The following is a 25,772-nucleotide window of genomic DNA, read 5'->3' on the forward strand; positions in this document are numbered from 1 at the left end:
AGCAGAGGTTCAACGATCGGTCTCTTTTTGCATAGCACGCGGCATCGCAACCGTCAATTACAGAAGTGCCTGCTTGCGGAATCGAGGTCTCTCGGAGAAACACGAGCGACTTGACGTGTGTACCTAGTAGCTAGCGGCGAATTGCAGAGGTCAGCATCGTCTTCCGCGACCTTGAGAGACAAGTTCCTTGCTCAGAGTGGATTCTAAATTTACCCTTAGCTGCTCTCTTTTTCCCCGGCGTGTACACACAACGCGCAGTGCTTCAGGCAAGGTGTTCTTTTTCCGACTGCGACCGAGAAAAGCCGAGTGTTTGTCAATCCGATCAAACATCTGCAGGCTGCATCCACGCATAAGTATAACAGTATCGTCGAAAAGTCGCGGTTTCATTCTACGCATTCATCTCGCCGCGCGCGCATCGTTAATAGCGCGAAGGGGCAGCCCAGCAGCAGCAGCAGCACAATGGCCGTTCGGTAAAACTCAATATCCTACACTCGGCTTATTAATCTCTCCTCTTCGCTCAGCCTCATTCACTTTTTCACTCTCTCGAGAGAGAGGAGAGTTGGCCTGCGCGCGTCTCCCTCTCTTTTTTCGCTTTTTGCGGTGCGCGCGCGCTCTCGCATGCATCCTCCCATTACAAGTCGTCAATGGGTCTCTCGCGTTCGTTCGTTCCTTCTCTCTCTCTCTCTCTCTCTCTCTCTCTCTCTCTCTCTCTCTCTCTCTCTCTCTCTCTCTCTCTCTCTCTCTCTCTCTCGTTGGCTTTTTTGCGGCGCATGCACCGACACGTACAGCGCAGGTATATGTCTCGCGATTTTTACGGGACACGCACACAGCAGCTAGACAAGGCCTTAGAATCGCAGCAACAGCAGCAGCAGCCTGGCTCCGACAGGTGTGTCCGATCGGGAAAAGGGATTCATCCTTTCATCGCTCTTCGTTCTTCTGCGCGTCTCTCTCTCTCTCTCTCTCTCTCTCTCTATCTCTCCTCTTCTTATGTATTCGCGTCTTTCTCTTTTTCCTTCTTCTTTCCCTCCGACGAGAGGTGCCTCCCTATCTCGGCCGTATACACGTTGCTGTATAAGTGTCCTCCTTTCCTGCTGCTAAATAAATGGCTTTTGCATCAACGAAACGTCGCGCGCGCCGGAAATAAAAAGTCCGATAGAAAAGAAGCTTATTGAATATTGGATATTTCCCATAGTCGGCTGGCATTACCTTTCAGGTTGTATCATTCTTATGCGAAAATTCGAGGAAAGCAAAGTAACGAACCTTAGATTAGGTCGTGTCGCGATTCAGCATCGACTATTTCTTTCGGCGAGTCCTCTCCTGTGATCTTGCTCTTGACACTCGGCGGCTGCGGCCTGTCCCACGCCTCACTTGTGTACGCGAAAAACGAAGAACATACCTACGCATGTACGAAACGTTCTCTCTGAGCTTTTAATAGGATGCAGTGGCGCAGTGACAGCCGGCGGCGTGTGTATAAGGGACTTGCGCTCGCGCGCGCGGCGAAACACACGTAATTCGCAGCGACTGTACAGCCGCACGCATCATCGATTTCGCTTGCTTTAATGTTTCGTGTCTCTCCTCTCGGCTAGAGGATTTAGAAGAGAAAGAGAGGATGAAAGGACACGTCTTCATTCGACGCGATTCTAAATATTTGGGGGAAAACTCGAGAGCATAATGGCTCCTCGGAAGATTCCTTCTCGAGTGTTTGGACAGCCTCGTCCCCGTTAATGGAGCGATAAACGCTGGCTATCGATCGGGTGTATCGTATAAACAGAAGTGGATTATAATTATTGCAATGTTCGCAGTCGCGAGTTGGCGTAGCCCATAGGTATATAAAGACAGAGAGAGAGAGAGAGAGAGAGAGAGAGAGAGAGAGAGAGAGAGAGAGAGAGAGGGCTCGATGGAAACGGACAAACAAGTCGCGCGACGTTTAAATGTCGCATCTACGCACGTGCACGCTCACGCGGAAAATACGCGAGGCGGAGAATACGATAAATATTTGAAGGCAAACTAATAATAACGCGCGTGCGAGACGACGGCCGCGGCGGCGGCGGCTGCGTTCACGCGTGAGGGAGAGACGAGAGAGCGAGAGAGGAACTTGAAAGGGAGCCGCCCGTCCAATCGCGACGAGCGCGACTGTTCATCGTAACTTCGCATAACTGTTTCTCGTATTACATCGCTGCCGACGACGTCGACGAGCTGCAGCTATATCCTCTCTCTCTCTCTCTCTCTCTCTCTCTCTCTCTCTCTCTCTCTCTCTCTCTCTCACTCTCTCTCTCTCCCTCCTTTGTATCTTCATTTTTCTCTTCGGCTCGCTCTTCTGCTGCGGCAACTCTCTTTCTCTCTCTCGCTTTGTCCCTTTTCCCTCGCATTTCACTCGTCTCTTACCTCTTTCTCCTCTTTTGCATTTCTTACTCTCGGCGGCGAGACTGCTCGACGTCGACTTTTCCAAAACGCCATTCTTTATTTAGACAGTATACGCGCAGGCGCGTATAAATTTTTCCAAGGGTATTTAACGGGGGCCCATCAGTTCGCTCGCTCTTTCCGAAAATATGACTGACGGTAATTCAGCGCACGGCGAAATTGAGCATTATAAATAATGCGCGTTTCTTATCCCCGTCGCTGCCGATACACACACACACACACACACAGAGTTGGCGCGCGGCGGCGATAATTTTGCCGGAGAAGAGCCAGCAGCAGCGCGAAAAAAAGAGAGTCGGAGATTTAAAGTACGAAATAAAAAAGGAAAAACGTGCCCCGTGGCGACGCCTTCCGTGGGAATGGCTCGGCGTCTCTCTCTCTCTTATTCTCGTTCGCGAAATCCGAGCACCCGAGGGAAGCAATCGAAGCATCGGCGGCCCTAACTACCGATGATCGTTCCCGGGCAGGTGCAAACGGGACGTTCCTTCTTCTTCTCCTCAAGCGCGAAATCCGCTTATCCGCTGCCACCTCTCGCTGCTACTTCTTCTTCTTCTTCGTCTTCTTCTCCTCCTCTGCAGAACTTCTAGCCCACTACGCTCGACTTCGCTCGATTGGCGCGAGAAAGCGATTTTCAGGAACGCGTGCGCGTACAAGTTTCTTCGGAAAGACCGGAATAAGCGACACCACTCGCGCACAAGAGTTTCACGCTCGAGCGGAGCCGATGATCGACATCTCACCGAGAATAACCTCGACGACGTCGAGCGTGAAAAGCGAGCGCATTTTGTTGCGCGCGCGAAAGAGAGAGAACTAGAGACTGTATACATACGCGCATTTGCATCGCAGGAATTTCAAAGGCGAAACAATTAGATTCCGGCGCGCGCTTAATCTACCGCTCGCGAGCAGATACTGGCGGCGGCAACTTTTCCTCGCTCCGTAATATCGCGCCGGAGTATCTCTCGTTGTAATTGGCTGCTCTGGTGTCGGCTGCGGCGGCGCGCAATTTGGCCGAAAATCCGTGTAAAGCGAGAAGCGCATCTTTTGCCGCCGCCGTGCTGTACGCACGCACTTTGCGGCTGCTCTCTTTGACGCCTTGACTTTGATATCCCTCAGCTCGTCCGCTCTCTGTGTGCCAGAATGTCCTCACTTAGCGGCTGCTCTGCAACCTCTTAAACTTTTTTGCCCTCTCAAGCTTCAAGAGGACGCTTTCTCCGAAGTAAGCTCCGCTCTCGCTATTTAAGAACAAATTTATTATTTATTCATTGGATCTTCCCCTCCGACCGGCGTGTATTCTTCCCCTTCTCCCACTTTACAGGCCAAACGAGCCTCGCACGTGTTGGCCCTCTTTTTGGTCTCTCTGCGCACCCACCTTCCCCTCGTCGGCCTGCGAAGAAAGCGTTTCTCCTATTTCTAGACTCGCGCGCGTGCAACTCGCTTTTGTCTCTAACAGTATACGCTTTTTGCTCGTCCTCTTCTTCGTCGTCGTTGTCGTCGTCGCCGTCTTCGTCGCCAAGAAGAAGCTTCCGATGCGACAAAGGAATTTCCTAACCTGCCGCTCCGCATTCGACACGAGGCTCTTTTCGCTTCGCCTCGTCGTTCGCGATCGGATTATATCGCGCGCGCTCGCCCCTCTTAATTTACTGGGCCTTTCTTTCATCCGCTGCTGCTGCTGCTGCGTCGTCGCGTATAAAAAGCGCGCGAGCCTTGGGGCCGGACACTGTCACTCGCCGAGGCGACAATGAAAATTCAATCGAGCCGATCGTCCCGGTAATTAGTTTCACGTCGCTCCGTGTGATTTCGCCGCCGTGTGGCGAATCGGCGCAGTCAACTAGCCGTGAGTTTACCCCCAGTATAAATACACCGTAGTGGAGAGAGAGAGAGAGAGAGAGAGAGAGAGAGAGAGAGAGAGAGAGAGAGAGAGAGAGAGAGAGAGTCGCATTCCGCGAGGGGCTCCTGCGATGATGCGCCGCAATGACGATGTAAGTGAAACTTAACGCCGAAAATCGATTTTTCGGATCGCGCGCTTGCAGCTCCTCTTGAATAATCCATTGTGAGCGCAAGCGATGACGCGCTTGGCTAGCCATGAGAATCCGCCGGCATCGGAATTCATGCCCGTGCGCGTATAACGTCTTCATTCTCCGTGCATGGTCTATATAATACATAATACATAAAGCGAATTTTATTGAGCTGGCGATCGATAAGCCGAGAGCAATTTTGAAAATTCGCGGGAGGAATTCCGCCGGCGCCGCGACGACACCCTCACGGCGGCTATATCCACCGCGGCCGCTGTATAATAATTTAACGCAGCGGCAAAATTTCCTTATCGCGCATCGTCGTCCTGCCCCTCGTCGTATGTATTTATCTTGCCCTCCTCCTCCCGTTTTTTCTCTCTCTTTCTCCTTTCGTCTCGCGTGCAGTGCAGTATGTGTGTGTGTGTGTGTGTGTGTGTGGATCGATTTTTCGGGGCGCATCGCGTTCGGCAATATCGACGCTGCTATCTCTCCGGGGCGAGCTCGATAATGACCGGAGACGCGGACCGGATTTTTGTGTGTACACACGTACGCGCACGCACACACGAGAGACGATATCTGTGATTCTGTGGGAGCAGCCTGTGTCTTTTTTCCCCCTGCGTGCATCGCTTTCCTTATACTCGTCACGTTTTCGGAGCGACTAGAAGCTAATCGGTTCCGGTATCGGGCCGAGATTGTATACGTATATTCGCCATACAAATTAGCCGACGTGGCTCACAACTTAGATTCGAGCCGTGAGATTAAAATGTTGAATAAATTAGCGAAGAGAGAAGAGAGTAATCTGATGGAATCGGCCGCTCTGCCATTACACTTATACAAATTATGCAATATATATTTGAGCGTTTTTAATTATATTCCAAAATAATGCTCATTAAAGTCGAATAGCCGCTACGTGTAATCTAGTTAATAAAACGCCCGTTTAAATCCCGCCTCGGAGATGCGCGCGCATCGTACTCAACTGGAGCATAAAAATACTCTTGTTTACAATTTATCTCTCGGCGGGCTTTCTTCGCTCTCCGCGATATCGAATCGTCGATCGCGAACACGCCCACGTTTCGCGATTTCAATTATTTCCCGCGCAACGACCGCGAGCGTACATCCTCCTCTTTCAAAATGACCTTTTTTTCGCACGCGAGAATTTCTTCAACAGCGCATCAGCGGCTCGAGATATTTCATTAACGGCGATAACGGCATTTCGCCAACTCGTTCGCGGCCGTCGCGCACGAGCGAAAATCGGGATGTTTCTGTTTATCCGGCTCATTGGAGCCCAATAATGCGACGCCACGGCTGTGTTGCTCAAACTGAATTACGCAACCGCTAAACCATGGGTAAACAAAGGCAGAGAGATACCGCGCGCCGTGTGTACGCGTTACAATACCTATGGAGAGAGAAACAAGCAGCTGAAGGGATCGTAATAGAGCCCACGTTTTTTCTTCTCTCTCTCTCTCTCGCTCTCTCTCTCTCTCTCTCTCTCTCTCTCTCTCTCTCTCTCTCTCTCTTAGGTTCTTATATAATAATAATAAAGAATCGTGCGGTCGCGCGCGGCACATTTTTCTCGGCTCGCTTTGTTCCACCTCAGCCCTCAAAGACTCATCCGGATCATCGGATTCTGGAGGCTCGCGTCCTACTCCTCGTCGCTTTTCACTCGGCGAAAACTGCTGCGCGCATCGCATAGAGCCGAAGAAAACGTCTGGATGCGATTTCGGTCGCTTCTTTTCTTATACTCGCTTTACTTCTTTTCTCATACACATTCCAGTGCGCGCACGTGTGGGTCAATTACTGATATATTTCGGGCGGGTCAATGCTGAATCTTATATACCCACGCTGCGGAGTGCATCATAATGACGCTCGTATTATCGTGCCTTATGTATACGGAAGAAAAGCGTCAGCGCCTCTTCGTATATAGGTATATCGAAATAAAAAGTGCATTAAAATTTAAAACTCGGCCTGCGGGGATGACGCTCGAAAAGTTTCCTCCAAATATAGAGCCCGAGAACAAAAGTGCGGTGAGAAAGATGCTGCGACGAGATACGTGAAATATTTGTAACGACGTAGTATATATAGAGGGAGAGAGAGAGAGAGAGAGAGAAAAGGAGAGGAGAGAAAAAAGAGAGCCGCAGCGGCGGCGGACGAGAGAGAGAGACAAAGAAAAAACCGAATGATACTGCACTTATGCGGGGCTAGTCCCTCTCTCGACTGCATAGGTGAGCCTGGCCGGCGGCGGGGGAACGGATATTATCGCCAAACGTTAATTTGCTCGCGACCGGCCTACCTTCCAATTTCTCGAGGCCAGAGAGGCTCACACGCCCACCTAGGAGAGTAGATTGTCCCTCGATGCGCGCTTGCTCACTCGCTCTCTCTCTCTCTCTCTCTCTCTCTCTCTCTCTCTCTCTCTCTCTCTCTCTCTCTCTCTCTCTCTCTCTCTCTCTCTCAGAAACGTCGAAACGCGCTTGCTTTCGACGCCCGCGTTTTCTATTCCGCCCTTTTTTCGTAGACCCTATGTGTCTGTGTGTAGCTATACCTGCGAGAAATAAAGGGACAAGCTCTCCTTTTTACGAGGAGAGATCGTGGAAAGATCGTCTGACGGCCTTTTTACGAGCGGCCGAGGTAGAGCGAGTGACACGTGCTCTATGCGGCTGTGCTCGGCTCGTTAGGCCACTTTTACCGAAATTATATGTGTGTGGCTTGACTACAGATATATACTCGCTAAATTAGCACTATATACGTACTTTGTTTTTCGAGAACGCAGATGGCCGGTACGTTTCACCCCTCCAGCAGAAAAAGCTAGAGATTATTGTTCGCTTTTGGCAACAAATATTCATTCACCCAATAATAACTCATCGCATGGAAAAAAGACCAGCCGATCGAGGCTCTCGAAACTCTCGCGAGGGACCGCAAAAAAGGGGGAGAAATAGAAAGAGAGCTGCGCGGGAGGAGATGATCGCGAAGGTAAAATAGGACGACTCGCTCGCGCATATTCGGCCGAAATATATAGGGCGCGCGCTCGATGTGAAGAAGAAGAAACACAGAACTCCTCGTGAGTTATTTCGTCGTCCTCCTCCTCCTCCCTTATGTGTACACGTATGCGCGCGGGCGCGCAGGGAACCGGTTATGCCCTGTAGGAACCTCGAGCAGCTCCTTTCTTCCTTTCTCACCCTGGACCCCTTATACTCCTCTCGCCGTCTCTTTTTTCCTGTATCTCTCCTGCTCTCTTCCTGACTTCTTTCTCCCGTTCTTTTATTTCAGCCTTTTTCTATATACCAGCTCTCGACATCGCTTGTAAATATTGGCCTCGTATCAATACACTCGGACTTTCTTCGATTCCGAGAACAGGCCGAATCCGCACCTGCCATACTCACACGCGTCTATTCCCTTTCGCGCGCGCGCATATATCCTTGACCTTTATATTATCCTCCCCTCGTATCTATCTCTCTCACTCTCTCTCTCTCTCTCTCTCTCTCTCTCTCTCTCTCTCTCTCTCTCTCTCTCTCTCCTCGTCGGCTCTCGTTCACCTTTCTTCTGCGGCGCGACCCGAAGAATAAGAAGAAGCAGCAGTGGAGAGAAGAAGGAGGAGCGTGTTTTTGCGCGTTCGTTTTTGGCAGATCCTCCTCCGCTGGCGCTGCAACCGCAGCAGCAGCGGCAGCAACAGCAGCCGATGTTATTCTGCACGCAGAGGCTCGTGCTCGCTCCTCACTGACACTCTCTCCCTCTCTTTCTCTCTCCGATGCAGCAGCAGTGCGCACAGAGAGAGGGCGCGATGTTAATACGTTGTGAAAGCTTGCGAGAAAAAATCCCTGTTTCTTTTTCGGCCCAACAAAACACTACACCGGCCTCGCTGTATTACCCGCTCGCGCGCACACGATGGAATTCAAGCTCTCTTTCTCTTTCCCTTCTTCGCTCTCCCTTGGCGCCGATCTCTGCCGCTGCCGCTGCTGCTGCTCTTTATTGCTTTGTTCGCCGCAAATAAGATTGTAATTAACGGCGCTGCTCGCTCCACGATTTTTTTTTTTGTAATAGTAGGAAAAAGGATTCGCGACTTTTCTACTGCGACAGAAAAATTCCCCTCATATTTCGTCTAATTGGCAATGATTTAATGTGTTACACGAAGCCACAGCTTTCTAACGAACCAACCGTTTCTTCTGTTTCAGATTTCGGATAGACAATACGGATCACATAATAGACGTGAACAAGAACAACGCGGCGTTCGAGTACGACCAAGTGAACATAATTTGTCCGGTTTACCAGCCAGGCACGTACGATGACGAAGCGGAGAAGTACATTATTTACAACGTAAGTATGCCTCCGCACAGAAAAACTACTACTTTGAGCCGCCGCCGCCACCACCATACGGCGTCGAATTCATTGCTCCGCCAGCGGACGCTATATATATATACACGCACACATACGGCGGCACCGAAAGGTGGTCCAATTGGATTTATGTGTCGTTGGGTCGATTTAGACCGAGCCACGCCGTCGTCGCGGCATCCTAAGACCGAGGCGGCGTTAAATAATAATGAAGCCGACATTCCGAGCCTCGGAATAATCGATTCAACTATCGCTCTCTCGGCGTTTTGCTCGAAAGATAAAAACAAAAGAACGAGCTTTTTGTCGACGCGACGCGTGCGCTCGAGGTCTGAGTAAACACAGAGGCTAAAAATAATGAACGGGCCAAATAAGAGCCATACGGGATAAAGGCATTAAACAAACAGAAATTAGCACCTCTTTAACGTGTCCGCCGCACTTTGCGCGCGCGGGGCGAGACTCGGAAATAGAAAATACTACGCTACCGCCGATCAATCTCTTGGCACAAAATTAGACGCTCTTTCTCGGGGATTGAAGAAACAAACACACACATACACTCGGCTGTTTACGATGTTAGAAATGAAGGAGAAAAAAATCGAAAGCACAAACAGGCATCACCCGCTAAGTGGCTCGTTATTTCCGCGTATCAATGCGCCGAATTAATGGAACGCATCCGGAGCAGCTTTTTTGTCCACACAAAAAAAGAACGCTAGACTGTTTAGACAGCTGCGCGCGCGCTCGCCTATAAATTCGGTCCTTGGTCGACGGCTTCGTCGTAGTCGTGGTATAGCGCGTTGGAAAAAAGCGATCGCGCGCGGTTGAAAACACGTGTCGCTGTGTGCGCGGAGCGCGGGTGATTGTTTTGTCCTTCGCTCTCTCACTCTCCGCTATCTCTCGGAATGTGACGTTTTCTCGCGCTTGGAACTCGCCTTTCGCTGCTCGCTCGCGCGTATTGTTGTCTCGTTGGCTGAATGTTTCCTTATTTCGCGCTGAGTGAAAAGGTAGAGACGGTGGACGCTTTTCGCGATTGATCGTCGGCGGCATCAGAGAAGTCGCGAACGTCCGACTAACCATGTGATGCATGCGTTGCAGGTGTCGAAGGAGGAGTACGAGACGTGTCGGATAACGAACCAGAGTCCGCGGGTCATAGCGATCTGTGACAAGCCCTTCAAGATGATGTACTTCACGATAACGTTCAGGCCGTTCACGCCGCAGCCTGGCGGCCTCGAGTTCCATCCGGGCCGGGACTACTACTTCATCAGCACCTCGTCGAAGGAGGATCTCCACAGGCGCATCGGTGGACGATGCACCACCCACAACATGAAGGTCGTATTCAAGGTCTGCTGCGGCAATGACGCCGACAGCTCGAGCTACCCCGCCACCGCACGCAACAACTGTGAGTTCTTTTTTTTTCATTTATTCCTCCTGCCCTTTGTGTATATCCCTCTAATGTGTGTTACACCTTTCAGGACGTTTTTGCAATACATTTGCACGTGTATACACTATACTCTCTGCTTTCATTCGAATATTAAATTCTCCTTTGGAGCGCCAAAAAAGGCAGCGGCTAAAATTTGACACTCGTTCGCCGGGGAAAAAAGCGCGCCTCTCGCATATAATAATTCACAATAAACACAAGGCGGCGAGAAAAAAAAATCCGGCGCGTTTCATCGATCAAATATCCAAGTACACTTTCCCCCTTTGTATACGTAAAAAAAAGCCATGCACTCTGCGGCTTTTACCGCGGCACACACATACACACACACACGTACACGTACACACCTGCGTCTTCCATCAAGCAAATTCGTTCGTTTTTTCTCGCTCCCCCCTCTCTCTCTCTCTCTCTCTCTCTCTCTCTCTCTCTGTTTCTCTTTCTCTCTCTCCTCTTTTTTCCATATCCTCGCCCTCGGCGTGACTCGGCGTTCGATCCGAGCCGCCGCCGCCGCCGCCTTCTTCTATTATCCCTAACGAGAAACCGAAAGCGGCTTTCGTTTGACCAAATCGTCCTCCGGGCTATATTACTCTCTCGAAATTACCCTACACCACGCACGCAGAGCGGCAATTTTTACATTTTACAATATTATTCTTTTACAACGCGTAAGAAACATCAGGACTAACCGATCTTTTGTTGCAGCGGTGGCAGTGACGAGCAGCACGGTGAGCACCAGCAGCAGCTCGACGAGCACGGCTGTGCAGAACGGCAACAACGCGGGCATGCCCGCGGCGATTCCGCCCTCGGTGTTCAAGGGCAGCGACCGGTTCTACCCCAGCAACGTGCATCACGGACACGATAATGGACATCATCAGCCGGGCAGCGGACAGGACGCCTCGCCGACGCTGTCGCACGTACCTCAGGTGCCCATGTTCCCCAACTACCCGCACCAGCAGCCGCAGCCGCCGATATACCAGGGACCTCCGGCATCGCAGCCGCCCAAGACCTCTATTACACAGAAGAAGAAGAACAGTGCGTACACTATTATATCTTATTGTTAGCGCGTATTGTAATATACGCATATCGTTGGTACTCGCGTGTGGGAAAATCATTATGTGGAGAACGATAATTTAATCATCATCGCGCAGTCTTGAGAACCGCATTAAAGACACAATCCGGCTCGGCATCATCATCATCGTCCAAAAAGGCTGTAAATCAGGCCCAAAGGACGCGCCGGTGTCTCACTACTAAAGCAAGCTTTAATTTCCATTTCCTGAGTAATCGCGCGCAATTTCCTCGCGGGCTTGACGAACGCGCGATAAATAATAACGTTTATGAGCGCGTTTACGACTATGCCGGAAGAATCGAGAGTCTCTCTCTCTCTCTTTCTTTCTCTCTCTCTCTCTCTCTCTCTCTCTCTCTCTCTCTCTCTCTCTCTCTCTCTCTATGTATCAGTGAGGACGTTGGTTTTATCCGTTGACGCTTAAAAAGGTGAGAAGTGAGAGGAAGAGAAGGAGCCTGGCGACGTCCCTGCAGCGCCGCGTAGCTATACTATTGTCTTCCAAAACAAGAGCGGTAAACAACACTCGGTGCGGCACCCGCCGCCGTGCTGCGCTTATCACGTCTGCGCGATCGGCAGCACGCGCACGAGTATAGGATCTTCCCTCGTTTATGTGCTCTCGCGGATGTATAACGCCGCGTGTATTCATGCTCAGCTTCTCTTGCATTTTTCTCGAGTAATTTTTTTCGAAATCGCTCAGTCGAGCGAGAAAATTCAGATCGGGCGAAACTGGATTTTCGAAAAACAGGAGAAAAGGAAGAGCCGTATACTAGTCGCGTAGAGAGGCCGGTCTTTCATATAAGAAGTTAATTACATAGAACACGAAGCAGTTCCGCGGATGGGCTTAAACGCATGGATATGTTTCTATTTTCTATTGAAAATGACACAGGAAGTCAATCTCGCGTTATAATTCAAGTACGCACACTTCCCCTGCTCTGCACAGTCGCTCATTATACGCGAATCTCGTCGGCCCTTCCGACTCTCGTTGAGTCCTTTTTCTTCCTTAATTTTCACTTCGCGCCCGTACTCGATGCGCGCAACCGGTGTTCAAGCCTCTCGCGCGTTGATTCTCCCCATCTTTCTCGAAATTCCTATACGCACATCGAAAAACGCTCCGAGCGGGATAAATCCATCGCGCGGCGAGTACGTAATAAACAAGTTAATTATTCATCCGCGTAGAGGCTATCGTGTTACTCTTTCTCTCCGTTGGCGCGCGGTCACCGGAGAAGCGCGGCTGTCGGGTTCAGTGAGGGCGCGGAAGCGTCAGTGACGTTGGCGAGCCGCGACGGCTTTCTGTGCTTTTTTTTCCTCTGCGGCGATCCGTCTGAAAAGCCGACCGCCGCGCGCCGCTCTTTATTTTCCTGCGAGTGGAGCTTGCTTCCTCTCTCTCTCTCTCTCTCTCTCTCTCTCTCTCTCTCTCTCTCTCTCACTCACTCACTCCAGCTCTTCGCCGCGGCTACCACACACACATCCGCTTCATTTTTCTTTATACACTGTATGTACGTGCGGATACGCTTTTCTTCGCAAATTAGCGTCGGCGAGTTCGCGCTAAGTAATGGACGCGCGGCTTGAAAATCAGCAGCAGCATAGCTGCGCTGGAGTCTATAGATAAGGGCCTTTCAGCCCTTCGTTCTCTCTCACTGCACTAGCAGTATGTATGAATTATGTGCGGGGTTTAGAAATCTCCGCGAATGAAAGAAGCTCTTGTTTAGAGGCGGCGGAATTAAGAGATTCAATTTGGCGAATTCAGGAACTTCCTCGTCGGGAGCAAAAAACGCGCGCGGGCGTCTCGAAGGAAAATCGAGTTTTCTCTGCTGCAGCTGCGGAGCCTTCTATGTGTGTGTGAGTGAGTACAGTCTGAAAAAGAGCTTGATAAAACACGCGCCGGCACAGACCGCCCTTTTCACGTAGCACTCACAATAAATGCTCTTATCATCATTTTTAATAGGAAAGCGCGCGCAGAGCTCGCCTACTATATGTATATAGAAAAAGCCCTATTTTGAATAGAGACACGCAGCAGTGCGCGGCGAGCAAGAAAGCACATGCACACACACACACAGGCAGAGAAAAAAGGGGGTTAGCTCTTCTACTAGCCTTTCTGTCTCTCTGTCTCTCTGTCTGTCTGTCTGTCTGTCTCTCTCTCTCTCTCTCTCTCTCTCTCTCTCTCTCTCTCTCTCTCTCTCTTTCTACACACTGCAGTCGAGAGGAGGCCAGTGGCGCTTTTTCCGACGGCCGCCATCTGTTCAAACGAAAGGGAGAGCCCCGGCTAGCTCTCGTCTTTCTCGTCGTCGTCGGCGGTGGCGGTGGCGGCGACGTCACCTAGTAATTTGACTTCGAAATAGGCTCATTTGCATCGGCCGATAAGTTTCACATCGAACGCGTTAATAAACGCGTGTTGTCGCACCGGGGGCGACAACCGATCCATAGAGGTGAAAGGTGGCACCTAGCCGAAAGGAAGTGCCGAAGCCTCATCGTCGGCTCACGTTTCCCGAGAGTCAGAAATCGCGCCCAGCCAAGAGTGAAAACGAACGTGCATGCGCGCACTATATAGCGTCTGTCTCGCAGTCTATACCTTAGAATTCGCGCTTGCTCAATCATCGCACTCTCGGTATACTATACATATACGACGAGAATTCTCGCGGTTTGCTTGCTTTTCTGCATAATGACTAGCGGCTGCTGCACCGCCGCCTACTACTGCTGCTGCGGCTCTTGCGCAATTCAGCATCAGCTCGCTTGGATATGGAGTTCTTCTGTTTTTGCATTTTTTCCTCGCTCTCTCGCTCGCGCGAGGCTTTTAGTCTTTATTTTTCGCTCTCTTGAGCGAAAGAGCTTGTTGATTAGGCAGTGGGAATACATTGTGTCTGGGATTTTTGGTGTCGCGGGAAAACTGGGCTTGCGTGTCGTTTCACACGTAGTTCTCTCTCGCGTTTATCGAGCACTCGTGTTATGTATGCGCGCGTTTACTTGCGGGTTGCGAGAACGCCTCGAAATTATTTACCATTTGAGTATTTCTGTGCATTAACGTGAGAATTTTTTTTTAATTTGCAGAGGAGTACTCGGACCACCCGAACGAAGTGGTGAAGAACGAGGAGCTGACGTACAACGGAGCGAGCTCGCCGACGCTGCGAACGCTCTCCCAACAGCAGCAGCTCGCGTGGACGCTGACGCTGCTGTGCGGCGTGCTCCTGCCTTATCTGCTGCGGTGAAGCGACTCACGGGCCACGAGTCGTTGAATCGAGCTGCGTCAATGAACAACAAACAACAAAACAAAACCCCCTTCTTCTGTGATTGTAATCCTACGTTTATAATTCATTTCCGCGAGAGAGAAAGCGAGAGACACCGCAGGCCGCCGGCTCGTACACGAGCGCGGCCAAGCGTCTCTCGACAGCACGCGGACGATGCAAATTTATGAAAGAAAAACGTAAACACGAGAAATGAACAAAAAAAAAAGATACGAAAGAAGCAAGTTGACGACGATATGAACTCTCTCGAGTGTGCGTGTGAGGATGTGCGTGCACGTGCGACCGCGCGCGGTTCGACGGCCAAGAGAAGAACAGCAGTAGCAGCATTGGAAGAGAGCGACAAGCCATATTAACTGTTAACGTCGGAGCGAATGCGATTGTGAAGAACTCTAAACTACTAGGCACTACCATAGTACGCCCACTATTATCACTATACTCTAGAGCGAACGAGCGAGAGAATATAAGTGCGGAGCGATAGTCGTGTATTTGGTTGTCATTCGTTATCACTACGCTATATGATTCTATTCCGAGTTCTAGGCGTGCGCGTGCTATTCGAATTTACGAAAACACAGACGGCGGAATATAGTGTCCTCGAGCGTGGAGCTTGTCCAAGTGAAACATCGTGCCTCTTGAGACTACCGTAGGCCTATGCCTGTGAGAAAAGCCTCTTCCGCGTCTCGAACCGTGCACGGTTTCTTCTTGTAATGCACAGTCGAGCAATCGAATCGCTCAGTGTATCGCGTACGCATTATCGGTTCATTTCTCAACTGTCGTTTATGTTGCAGACAATCGCCGCGAGTCGACCCTCTCCCAAAGTGCACCTGAAATTGATGCCATTTTCACGAGTATTAGTTGCTTTGAAGGAAAAAGAAAATTGTACATTTTTTTGTTTTGACTCCCGGCGATTCGGAAGTTCGAAATTAGCGTTGTATAAAGGAAGCGATTCGACTGGCCGATGCGCGCGCCTTATTAAAAAAAAACCGCGTCATTCCATGCGAAAGATGAAAGGCCCGGGATATCGTCGCGGCGCGCTCGATCGCGTGTCCTGGGCATAACGACATAAAATGAAATTAGCACGCCTCTGTGTAAATAAGCGAAGAAGAATATTAAGAATTAATCACAATTCCTAACGAGCATTGTACAAGCGGCTCAACGGGGAGGTCTAATGAAAAGCGCTTTTTGTAAAAGAAAAAATAATAATGGACAAAGGAACGTGTTCGCGTGCGAGAAACATGAGATGCAACGAAAGTGCATTCGTCCTTCCTCGGCGAATATATAAACAAAGAAAAGTAAATTAAAAATATCCTGCCTTTGTCGAGGGTGTGCTCTCGCCGCCGCCGTTCCGAATAAAAAGAGCCACTGCCAGGAGCGCTTTTGTTTATAATAGGCGACGAAAAAGCAAAAACAAAAAAACACAAAAAAAAAGCAAATTGAATTCGGACTGAAGAGTGTCCCCGCGAACGCCGCGAGAATATTACGAAATCCACGTGACTGTCAATTTCGCAATATTTTTCTTTGTGTTAAACTTTCTGTTTTATTTTTATTATTATTTTGTGTGTGCGTTAGTAAGCGACGACGTGAGCGAGCGAATGGGGGGAGAAAGTGCGATATGCGCGAATATGTGGACGTTGCACGCCTGAAAGAGCGAGGGATGCGAGAAAGAGGAGAGAGATATGATGGTACGAGTGTGCACGTGCGAGAATGCGCCACTAGCGAGAATGTTTAACCGAAGACTATTGTATCATAGCTGTATTATACCGAGACACCTATCTATAGATCTGTATTATATTTATTATCTATTAATATTACGACACTACGAATATTTACTCGATATTCTATTATTATTAGTAAAATATCAAATTTAATAGTGAATAAATTGCGAAATGGAGTGGGCACGTCCAAATAATGCGCCTGCTCCGTCTTGTTTTTATATACTACTTGAAAAACCGACGAGGCATTTTATCCACTTGCCAATGCACGATTAGACACCGTTCGTTTAACTCGACTTTCCTAGACCCCACCCTTAATTCTACATTTGTTCTTAATCACAAACTTTTATTTATTATACAGCGTCTGCAAAAAGCAAAACAAACGATATACAATATATACATACAAACGTGTGCACCCGAGCGACCACATCGATTATGGAAGGCAATGTGTACTTCGCGAGCATAATAATGTTTTTAATCTGTCGACTTATATACATATTGTATTGTTTACCGACTTTTTGTCAAAGCCTCACGCATATCATGTTGTAAAAGTGAATTTTCCGTAATGCCCGTATGAATAAACAACACTGCAATACCGACGAGATTTTCCGTTTGATCGTTCGAGGTGTTTTAACTAACGGAGATTGACTGTTCTGCGCCGATGATTTTTTTATTCGCGCGAATCTTTTACGATTTTTATCTAGGATGTATAAAAATTATTTTAATCCTAACTTACACACTATTAGAAAATAATTTTTATATGTGTACATAAAAATTGTAAAATATGTAGCATTATATATATATATATATATATATATATATGAAATTATAAAAATTCTTATTTAAAAATTATTTTTTAGTTGTCATTATTTTTCTTTGTCTCCATTATGCACTTATTATTTTATTGTGTTTATCCTGCATGTAAATTATGATTTCCTCCTTTTCCATTTTTACCCTCGCGCTTATTTGCGCGCTGCGGTTTCGACGTAAAGATGCGCCTCTCGTTGAAGCAATCGACATCGCCGAGAGAAACTGTCTTCGAGCGTACCGTTATGACGCAAGCCGCGCACTACCATGTAAATTTATACAAATTCGCTCCTACCCACGTTTATTCAATGTCACGCAGTCGGCAAAACGGTATTGTGCAAACAAATAAATCGTCGCGAAGCAAACAATGTTATATTCTATTTGTAACGAGAACAAATCTCGGTCACGCGTACAGGAGGGAGAGCACGTATCTCCGCGATACAGAAACAAAACGAGACAGCAACGATAGTCGGAAAATTATTTATAGCTCTGTTATTATATATTTCGCGCGTAACTGATTGGTTAAAACGGAAACATCGGCAACGAGAGATGTCTCAATGTATACACATCGTTCAAAATTTTCAAACCGTTCGCTTCATTCTCCGTGCGTCTGTTTACGCTTCGCCGTCGAAGGCAGTGTATAACCGCAAAGAACGAGCGGATCGTGTGTGAATTCGCAAAACGTACACGGGCGATATATGCGCGTCACGATGACCGCGGGAGGGTGAGCTCGCTGAGGCCGGCTGATGCTGCGAAAGAAAGAGCGCACGGATTCCTAAGCGCCTTCTAGTCAAGTGTTTCGCTAGAGAGCGAGAGAGCCGAGAGCGTGGAATTATTATCTGCAGCCGCGGGGCGGACGTGAGTGCATCCTCGCGATTTCTCTCGCGACGAAGCTCCGGTGCACGAGCAGCCAGGATTTCTCGGCCGACCTTATTTCCTCGACACTTTTTTCCTTTTTTGTTTCGTAGACAACTTTTATTCTATAAGAGAAATTGATTTATGTATCATTGTGCTTGGTTTTGTTTAGTGCACAAAGTAGCGCATTTTACTTTGCACGTGTAAATATACGATTTTTCGACCGAGAGCTGCATCAGGTACAATTTTGCGTTCTCGTTGAGGGAAAAAAAGAGCTGAGGACGGTCAGTCTCCTCGGGCGCAGCGAAACGTTCGGACGAGTATAAGAGAGAGAGAGAGAAAGAGCCGATGCACATACTGCGGGATATTGCCGTTATTTTGCATATGCTCGATTTCGTTTCTGCCGTTCCTTTATGAATGTACATGCAGCGAAACGTTTGGAGAACGATTCGATTAAATTGCACAACGAGCATTTTGCGATTGTAATTTCACAGAGGAGGTGCTGCGCGCGAGGAAAGGCACAGCGTAAACATCGCGCTTGTAATTTATACGGCTGCCGCGCGCAGCTGAAATATACATGCATACAACGATTTGCAATCGAACTAGATATGGTCACTCACACACACGTGCTTCGACAGACTTTTTCTCCCCTTTTTTTTATTATTTCTTAAATGCCTACTCCTCGACCGAGCCACATACCCGCAAAGGATAGAAAAAACGAATTTCGATTCTTTAGATTGCTACCTCAAACAACAATGTTATCACGTCATATGTACTTTTTCAAACGATTGAATGTTGAGAGATTTCCACAGACGAGATTTATTATTGTAACACACTTAATAGCTCATAAGCATAATACTGCCAATTTTTCAGTACAAGATGAACAATAGATGTACGGACTAGTATATTCAAATTTCGTTGAATGAGTATTCAAAAAGAAGGAAGACTAGAGAGAGAGAGAGAGAGAGAGAGAGAGAGAGAGAGAGAGAGAGAGAGAGAACAAAAAATTTGACTTTGGGCGATGATACTTAAGAAAAGAAAAAAAACGTAATCCTGTTGAAAGAAACTATTTATTGTTCGAAGAATCGGCATTCGTACTTTTTCAGCTGAAATCCCCTGCACGTCCATGATAATGCCGCATTCCTTGCCGAATTTCAATGATCCCTGGCGCTTCGTCGACTTTTCGTATGTTTAATATGACGTGTGTGCAGTATATAATATACATTTATACATATATTACGTCTAGAACAGACGTGGGCGCATTCAAGTGTATACAGCCGTTTATATTTTGGAATTTCGTCTACGTTTTCAACGCTTGCGCATATAATTATGAATTTATGAAAGAGTAATGATAAAAATGTCTATACGTTGTAAACGAGAACGAGACTGCGAGTATAACGAAATTAATCGTTTAAAGTATAATCTAGTCAATTAATCTCCAATATATCATTTATAACAACAGTTTTTCTCTCAGTATAATTTTAAACTTCGCAATGCAGCCATTTATAATCAATTTAATCAATAGACATACAAGCATAACGCATTCACTCACTCACCAGGAATATATAAGTATGGTATAATTATATTGTTTTATGCGCCACACACACCGATGAGTAATTGTAACGAATATAAGTATCATACGCATTTAGTAATTTAACAATAGTACGCGCAGCTATTGCGCAGCTGCAAACACGAAAGCCAGATTTTTGCATATTATATGGTTATATTGTAATATCGAAATAGAACGAAATAGAACAATCTGATTTACAGACACACAACACACACACACACACACACACACACACACTGCAGCATCAAGAGACAAAGCCCACGTCTGACCTAGTTGAAGTCACAAATCGCATTCTCAAAACGGCGCTTGCGTTCGCTAAATGAGGCGCGAGAAATAAAAAATACGCGAGCTATAGAGAGGCGATAGGACAACGAGTCGAGAGAGGAGAGAAATAAAGATAATATACAGATTAAAAGAAGAAAAGAGATAAATATTCACAAAAATGCCCACTTGTTTACAGAACAAATACGAGACGAGGTTGCTCTCGTCGATCAACGATGTACGTTATATATAAATATTATATATAAATAAAATATAAATACATATAAATATCGAAGAATAGAGAGGACGTGGAGGTTGAACGAATTGTCGAGAAGCTTGTACATAATTATCTAGGACGATGAGAGAGAAAGCCAGGAGTAAGAATGCGAGAGAGAGCATATAACGACGGGGGAGAAAGAAAAGTAAGCGATTAATGAATTAACGATATATAAATGAGTATAAAAAAAGGCGACGAAAGAGACGCGAGACGAAGTTTATATTAAATACATAGTAGGTACAAGATAGGTTTCTAATAACGATTTATTATAAAAGTGAATGTACGTTGATGTCTAAGATTTTTAAAGTGCGATGGGTAGGGAGGTAGGGTTCGAAGCCGGCGCGATATTGTAAACGTCGATTCGAAGGTCAGCTGATAAGAGCGAACGAAAAAAAAATAACAATCATCGAGTTAACGGAGAAACGCAAGCTGCAGAGACACGATAATTCGCATTACGATTATGATTATTATCGGCCGATATAGGTGTGTGTACTAATTAAACTCGACACGACGAGCAGAATATTGCAAATATAAACAACTAATTCACATAAGAATGTAACGAGATTATTTTGTGACAGAGAGACATCCCGTCGGTTCGCTCGCGCTCAGCGACGAGAAAGAGATCATGGATATACAGACACAATTATATTATATATATATTAAACATTACGAGAGCCTGGCCGCCCGATCCGCCACCTGCGACGCGATCGTCATCCTCGAATTATTATTGTTCTCCTCTGCGAATATCACGTGTTTCTTTCATTTTTAAACTCGCGTATATAACGAATAACTCTGAGATAAGGGGATTTTTCATTGATATATGAATATAATATAATATATGCGCGGCATTGTTGTTGTTGTTGTTATACATGCATACATATACAATTATACATATACTGCGGGATGAGTATATAAGCTGATGTCTATTATATACGCGAACTCGGCCTAACCATTCTGTTTTCATTCCGGGGCAAACGAAGATCGTGAATACGTACATACAATTGAGTTGAATTTTTTTTTAATTATATCTTTTCTTACAAGTGTAACGACGACATAGAAAACAGAAATTCATCACTCACACACAGACACTCATTATAAGAGGAAAACAAAAGATATAAATATGAAAGTCCCATCCGACGCATTTAGTCGACTGTATGTAATAAATAAAAAAAAATATGTAAAAGTGTATATCGATCGACTTTGCGATTCGTCAGAGTCACTCGCAACAGTACAAAGCAGTTGAAAGATAAATAAACGAGATGAAAAAATTATAAAAAAAGAAAAAGAAACGAGAGCAGTGGATCGCGCGCGGCGGATCGTGCGCGCGAGCGGTTCCGTAAGCAGGGACAATTTTTTAAAATAGGTTGCGTGTGCGCCCTGCACCAGCAGGCAGACGCACATTACCAAGTACAGATACGTCGTTCATACAATGCATTACAATACAATACAAAGTAGCGTAGAATTCATAACAGTAGTCCATCGTAGCGAAATAGTGTTTAAACAAGAAGAAACAGAAAATAAAAAACAGGAAAAAAGCGACATAATCAACAAAAAAATTGCAGATAATCGTACGTTAAACAGAAACAAAAAACATGGAATAACAGATGATCACATTATACACACATACACAGACAGTGCTAATATACGAGAATATGCGTGAACCCCAGCCCCTACCCCCCTCCCCCTCAAGTATTAACGAATTACAAAAGCGCAAGTTTAAAAATTTAATCATTTTTTCAATGCGTATGAAAACTATGTCCAATATTTCTAACACACACACAGACACCAGCATCACCATACCAGCGAGTTTTTCTCACGGGCAGATTATTGTTTGATTCTTTATACGTGTAGCGTGCGAGCGGATTGCGAATAAAAGAGAAAGATCGAGCGAAAGAGCGAAAATTGAGAGCGACATATGCGTAGTGTAAAAGAAACCAAAGTACTTTATAGGGATCTCGGCTGGGCGACGTCAAGAATTTATATACATTACGAGAAGAAATTTGTTATTTGCATTGTATAATCTCGCGAAAGCGTATTCTCCGCGACGACGCGAGAGTCATACGATGAGGAAAGGGAAAAAAAGTTTCGTACAGTCTTTACTTTCGTGGTGACGAAAAGAAAAAAATTGTTTTCGCGAAACGCTTGTAATCAGCTATTATACATTTATAAAGGTGGAAACTTGTTTATATTTTTCTTAAAAAAAAAATAAAGAGAAATGAAGATGACGACGAAGATGAAACGATGAGAAACGGTTTGACGATGATGAAAAATTTACGTACTCGTATACATACAAGACGACTGTAAAAATTTGATAATTTTCTAAAACACGTAGAAGTTAGTGTGAAGAGAATGTATAAAAAACGATGAGAGTGAAAGAAAATAAAAAAACACAAAACTTCAAGATTACGATGCTGCATTCGTTTATTCATTACCTCATCCCTCCCTCGCGCAATTCCTCGGGCAATAAAAATCCGCTGTTTTCCTTTGACGTCGCAATTTCATAATGTATTCGGCCTATTATTTATTGCCGAATTGATGGCACGTTCTCGCGATGCCGCGGATAACAAAAAAAGAGGAAGAAGCGGATGAATGGAAAAAACGGGACGAAATGAGCCCCATCGACTCCGGCACGTTTGTGCTCGCTCTCTCTCTCTCTCTCTCTCTCTCTCTCTCTCTCTCTCTCTCTCTCTCTCTCTCTCTCGAGTACTTATACGATACACCTCGCGTGAGAATCGTCTTTGCAAGTATGAAATGATGGCTCGAGACACGATAATTCAGCGGGTAATTTGCTCCTTTATAGAATCGCGCGCCGACGTAACGGAACGGAAGAGCGCCGAAAAAGAATTACAGATAATGCGCTTTTTCGCTTTGGAGAGAATCTGAAAATGCGTCTTGTTTGGAAGTGCCTACATATTTATTTTTTTGTAATAGTTTTCAAAGAGACTTGACGAAATAAAAATTAAAGTAATGGAAAACAAGATCTTTGTATTTTTCTTCGAGTTTTATTATTCAAACAATGATTCAAAAATTATGTATAACTGTTGAGATTTTATGTTAGACTTCTATGCCGAGACTTCGAGGTAAAAAAGTTTTTTATTGCTTAAATAAAAAAATTATTAACATTACTTTGTGTGCTGTGTATTCAAGGTATAGATACAGTGTCTTTCTTAAAAATATATGTCACTCTTTACTGTACAATAAAATTTCGTAACAAAATTCTACCAAGGACAGTAGTTACAACATTTAACGATGCTTCCCGATAGAATGTATAACACCTCTGGCTGGTCTGATGATCACTTACTTTCTAGACTGATTGTTTCAAATCACGTATTTGCTTGATTTTGGGTAAGTGGAATTATGGCTATACTATTTCTGGCTTCTGGAATTCGCCACCACCGACCCAGCCGGTGCTCCTGCCCTATTCCAGCGATGAGATACTTTCCGTCAGGTGTGAAAACGAGCGAATTGATGAAGCCAGTTATTTTGATGTCGAAAAGAGGTTGTAAGCTTCTAAATGATTCTCCGCATTTCCATAACCTTATGACTCCGTTACTGGCACCTGCAACAGATGCTAATTTTTCATCTGAACTTGTTTACATATGTATAAAACTGCAATTTTGCACTTTTAAACAAACAAATTTTGAATATACAAATATGAAATGAACGTAATGTCAATTTTTATAAATTAAGCATTGATTACAAACCTGAAGCGACCAAATCTGTGTTCAACAACGTAGCAATACTAGATATCCACATTGGTAAATTATTTTCTTCGTTTTTTCCATGAGCCTCTTGCACACAGCATAGCGGTTTCTTCTTCAAACAACCCCATACACACAACTGTCCATCATCACCACAACTCAAAAAATTTTCCTCGTTTATTAACTTTACAGAATCTATACTACCACCATGTCCATTGAAAATCAACTGTGATTCTTCGACAATCTTCCATATCCTCACTGTTCCATCAAATCCACCACTTGTGATGGCTCTTTCGCGTGCCAAAGCATCAATTGACGTTATACCATTTTGATGTCCAAACAGAGATTCGACATAAGCCATGTCATCCAAATTCCATACTTTTACACACCTATCCATAGATGCGGAATATAAAGTATGCGTGTTTTTTCTGAATACAAGACCAGAAACGACATCTCTGTGACCTTGTAGATCTTTTATGTGACTGAGATCTGCAGGTGAGAACACTTTTATATTTTTTGTTCCGTCACACCCTACGACCTATTGAAAAAACATTTTCATTATATCTTGTCATAAGATGAAATATTTTAAATTGACTTAAATAGCCTTTAAACTTACCAAAAATTTACTATCCGTACTGATTGCTATACACCGTATACATTTCATTCCATCGTGATTTTTTCCTTTGCCTTTCAAAGATTTTAATTTTCGTTTGTCGGATAAAGACCCTTTAAAAACAAAAATATGATTTTATATAAATTTCTGTGACAATTTTTCATCATGTACAATTTTTCTGATGCTTACATTTCACTAAGCTTCCATCTTTAGATCCAGAAAATAAGAATTGTCCATCATTAGAAATGCAAACGCAAGTAACAGAATTGTTGTGATCTTTGCATCGAAGAATGCATGGTTCTTTGTGTCCTGTGTATGTGTCAGCAACTACTTTTCTCAATCTGCCCTTTTCTTCCAAATATTCTTCTTTTAATCTTTTTGCAATGGCACCTTCTTCAAACTCTGCTCTATCTTTTTCTAAAATACACATGAAAAACAATGATCATCAATAACGCCATGAGCAACAACTATAATAACTGTTATTTAAATGGTATACCTTCTTCTTCAATTTCTTCTAAATACTTTTTGGCTAGCCTAAGACGCTTTTCCTGTGGAGTCTCTTGTTCTTCCTCTGATTCTTCGAAATCATCTTGATTTCTATACAGTAAAGAAGTAAGATGATTAGTAATATTATATTATCATCAAATATAAATTAATAAAAGAAAACTACCTGTTTTGCTCTTCAGCAAATTCTTCATCTGTACTGCCAATACTTTCGTTGTCATCATTTGTATATTTCTTGTTTATTTTTTTCTTTGACTTTGATGCTGTACTTTTAGAATCCTTAGTACTTGCTCCATTGACCTATAAAACATGCATTCTGATAATTAAATGGATAATAAATAATTTTTTAAAATTAAAAGCTTTAAAACAAATTTATGCTCAAAAAGTCATATCTATCATTTTATCAGCATATAAACAAAGGAGGGAATTGCATACATACGTGAAATACATAAATTTGATATTGAAAAAACTTACGGATGTAAATACTTTTCAAGTAACTAAATTTTAGTAATAATCAATGAAAAATTCCAAGAATAATGCAATGTAAATTTTATTCAAAGATGTAACAAAGAATTACGGTATAAGGCAGTCAAAAATTCTACCAATTGACATAAAATATGTAATTTTAACAGTAAAATATAAAAATATACAAAGTTTATTCTAACCTAAAAAATCGAATTAAACGCATGCTACTAAATTTTGTCGTATCATTGATTATAAGAATTTACCTTTCGCTTAGGGCCTCTAGTATCGCGTTGATTTCGGATGAAAAACGACATTTTTAATGTAAAAACAACTCAAACAACAAATATAATGATATTATTCTATCGCATCGCTAACCACATGGCCTCAGACACTCCCGAACTCTCTGAAGTATGAACACAGGCTGCGCAGTGAACGAACTGCGCTACTCAACGCATGCGCACTGCGAGTGCTGCAAAGTGGCGCAGACGCGAAGTTTGATTTTTGAAAACTGGATCTAATTTTATCGACTTCG

At 45.1% G+C, this 25,772-nt stretch overlaps 2 protein-coding genes across 3 annotated transcripts in view; one reads left to right on the top strand and one right to left on the bottom strand.

The window, feature by feature from the left end:
• Positions 1–22,363, top strand: part of LOC100119767 (ephrin-B2) — a 46,076-nt gene extending 23,713 nt beyond the window's left edge. The window contains exons 2-5 of the mRNA XM_001603440.6: positions 8,594–8,735; positions 9,840–10,143; positions 10,879–11,208; positions 14,285–22,363. Coding sequence (XP_001603490.1) covers positions 8,594–8,735; positions 9,840–10,143; positions 10,879–11,208; positions 14,285–14,442 — 934 coding nt within the window. The 3' untranslated portion in view covers positions 14,443–22,363. The remainder of the gene's footprint in view (positions 1–8,593; positions 8,736–9,839; positions 10,144–10,878; positions 11,209–14,284) is intronic.
• A 576-nt stretch (positions 22,364–22,939) lies between these two features.
• Positions 22,940–25,708, bottom strand: LOC100119738 (U3 small nucleolar RNA-interacting protein 2). 2 transcript variants are annotated; one of them, XM_001603414.5, is made up of 7 exons: positions 25,504–25,708; positions 24,942–25,075; positions 24,768–24,868; positions 24,461–24,688; positions 24,275–24,384; positions 23,662–24,196; positions 22,940–23,516 (listed from the first exon to the last, which is right to left on the bottom strand). In XM_001603414.5, exons 1-7 carry the CDS (start codon positions 25,552–25,554, stop codon positions 23,281–23,283), a joined length of 1,395 nt encoding a protein of 464 aa, XP_001603464.2. In that variant the 5' UTR covers positions 25,555–25,708; the 3' UTR covers positions 22,940–23,280. The 2 variants fall into 2 exon arrangements, with proteins under 2 accessions (XP_001603464.2, XP_031782554.1); XM_031926694.2 differs by having other exon boundaries at positions 22,940–23,528.
• Between the last annotated feature and the right edge of the window lie 64 nt (positions 25,709–25,772).

The sequence above is a fragment of the Nasonia vitripennis genome, chromosome 3 (assembly GCF_009193385.2).
Source record: "Nasonia vitripennis strain AsymCx chromosome 3, Nvit_psr_1.1, whole genome shotgun sequence".
Taxonomy (NCBI): Eukaryota; Metazoa; Arthropoda; class Insecta; order Hymenoptera; family Pteromalidae; genus Nasonia; species Nasonia vitripennis.

Bases quoted from the DNA above. Each gene is read 5' to 3' on its own strand.
- LOC100119738 (XM_031926694.2), bottom strand. From the start codon at position 25,554: ATGTCGTTTTTCATCCGAAATCAACGCGATACTAGAGGCCCTAAGCGA. The intron at 24,869-24,941 runs GTAGTTTTCTTT...TTTACTGTATAG, and splicing joins TTTGCTGAAGAGCAAAACAG to AAATCAAGATGATTTCGAAG. The intron at 23,529-23,661 runs GTTTGTAATCAA...ATGAAAAATTAG, and splicing joins CACAGATTTGGTCGCTTCAG to CATCTGTTGCAGGTGCCAGT.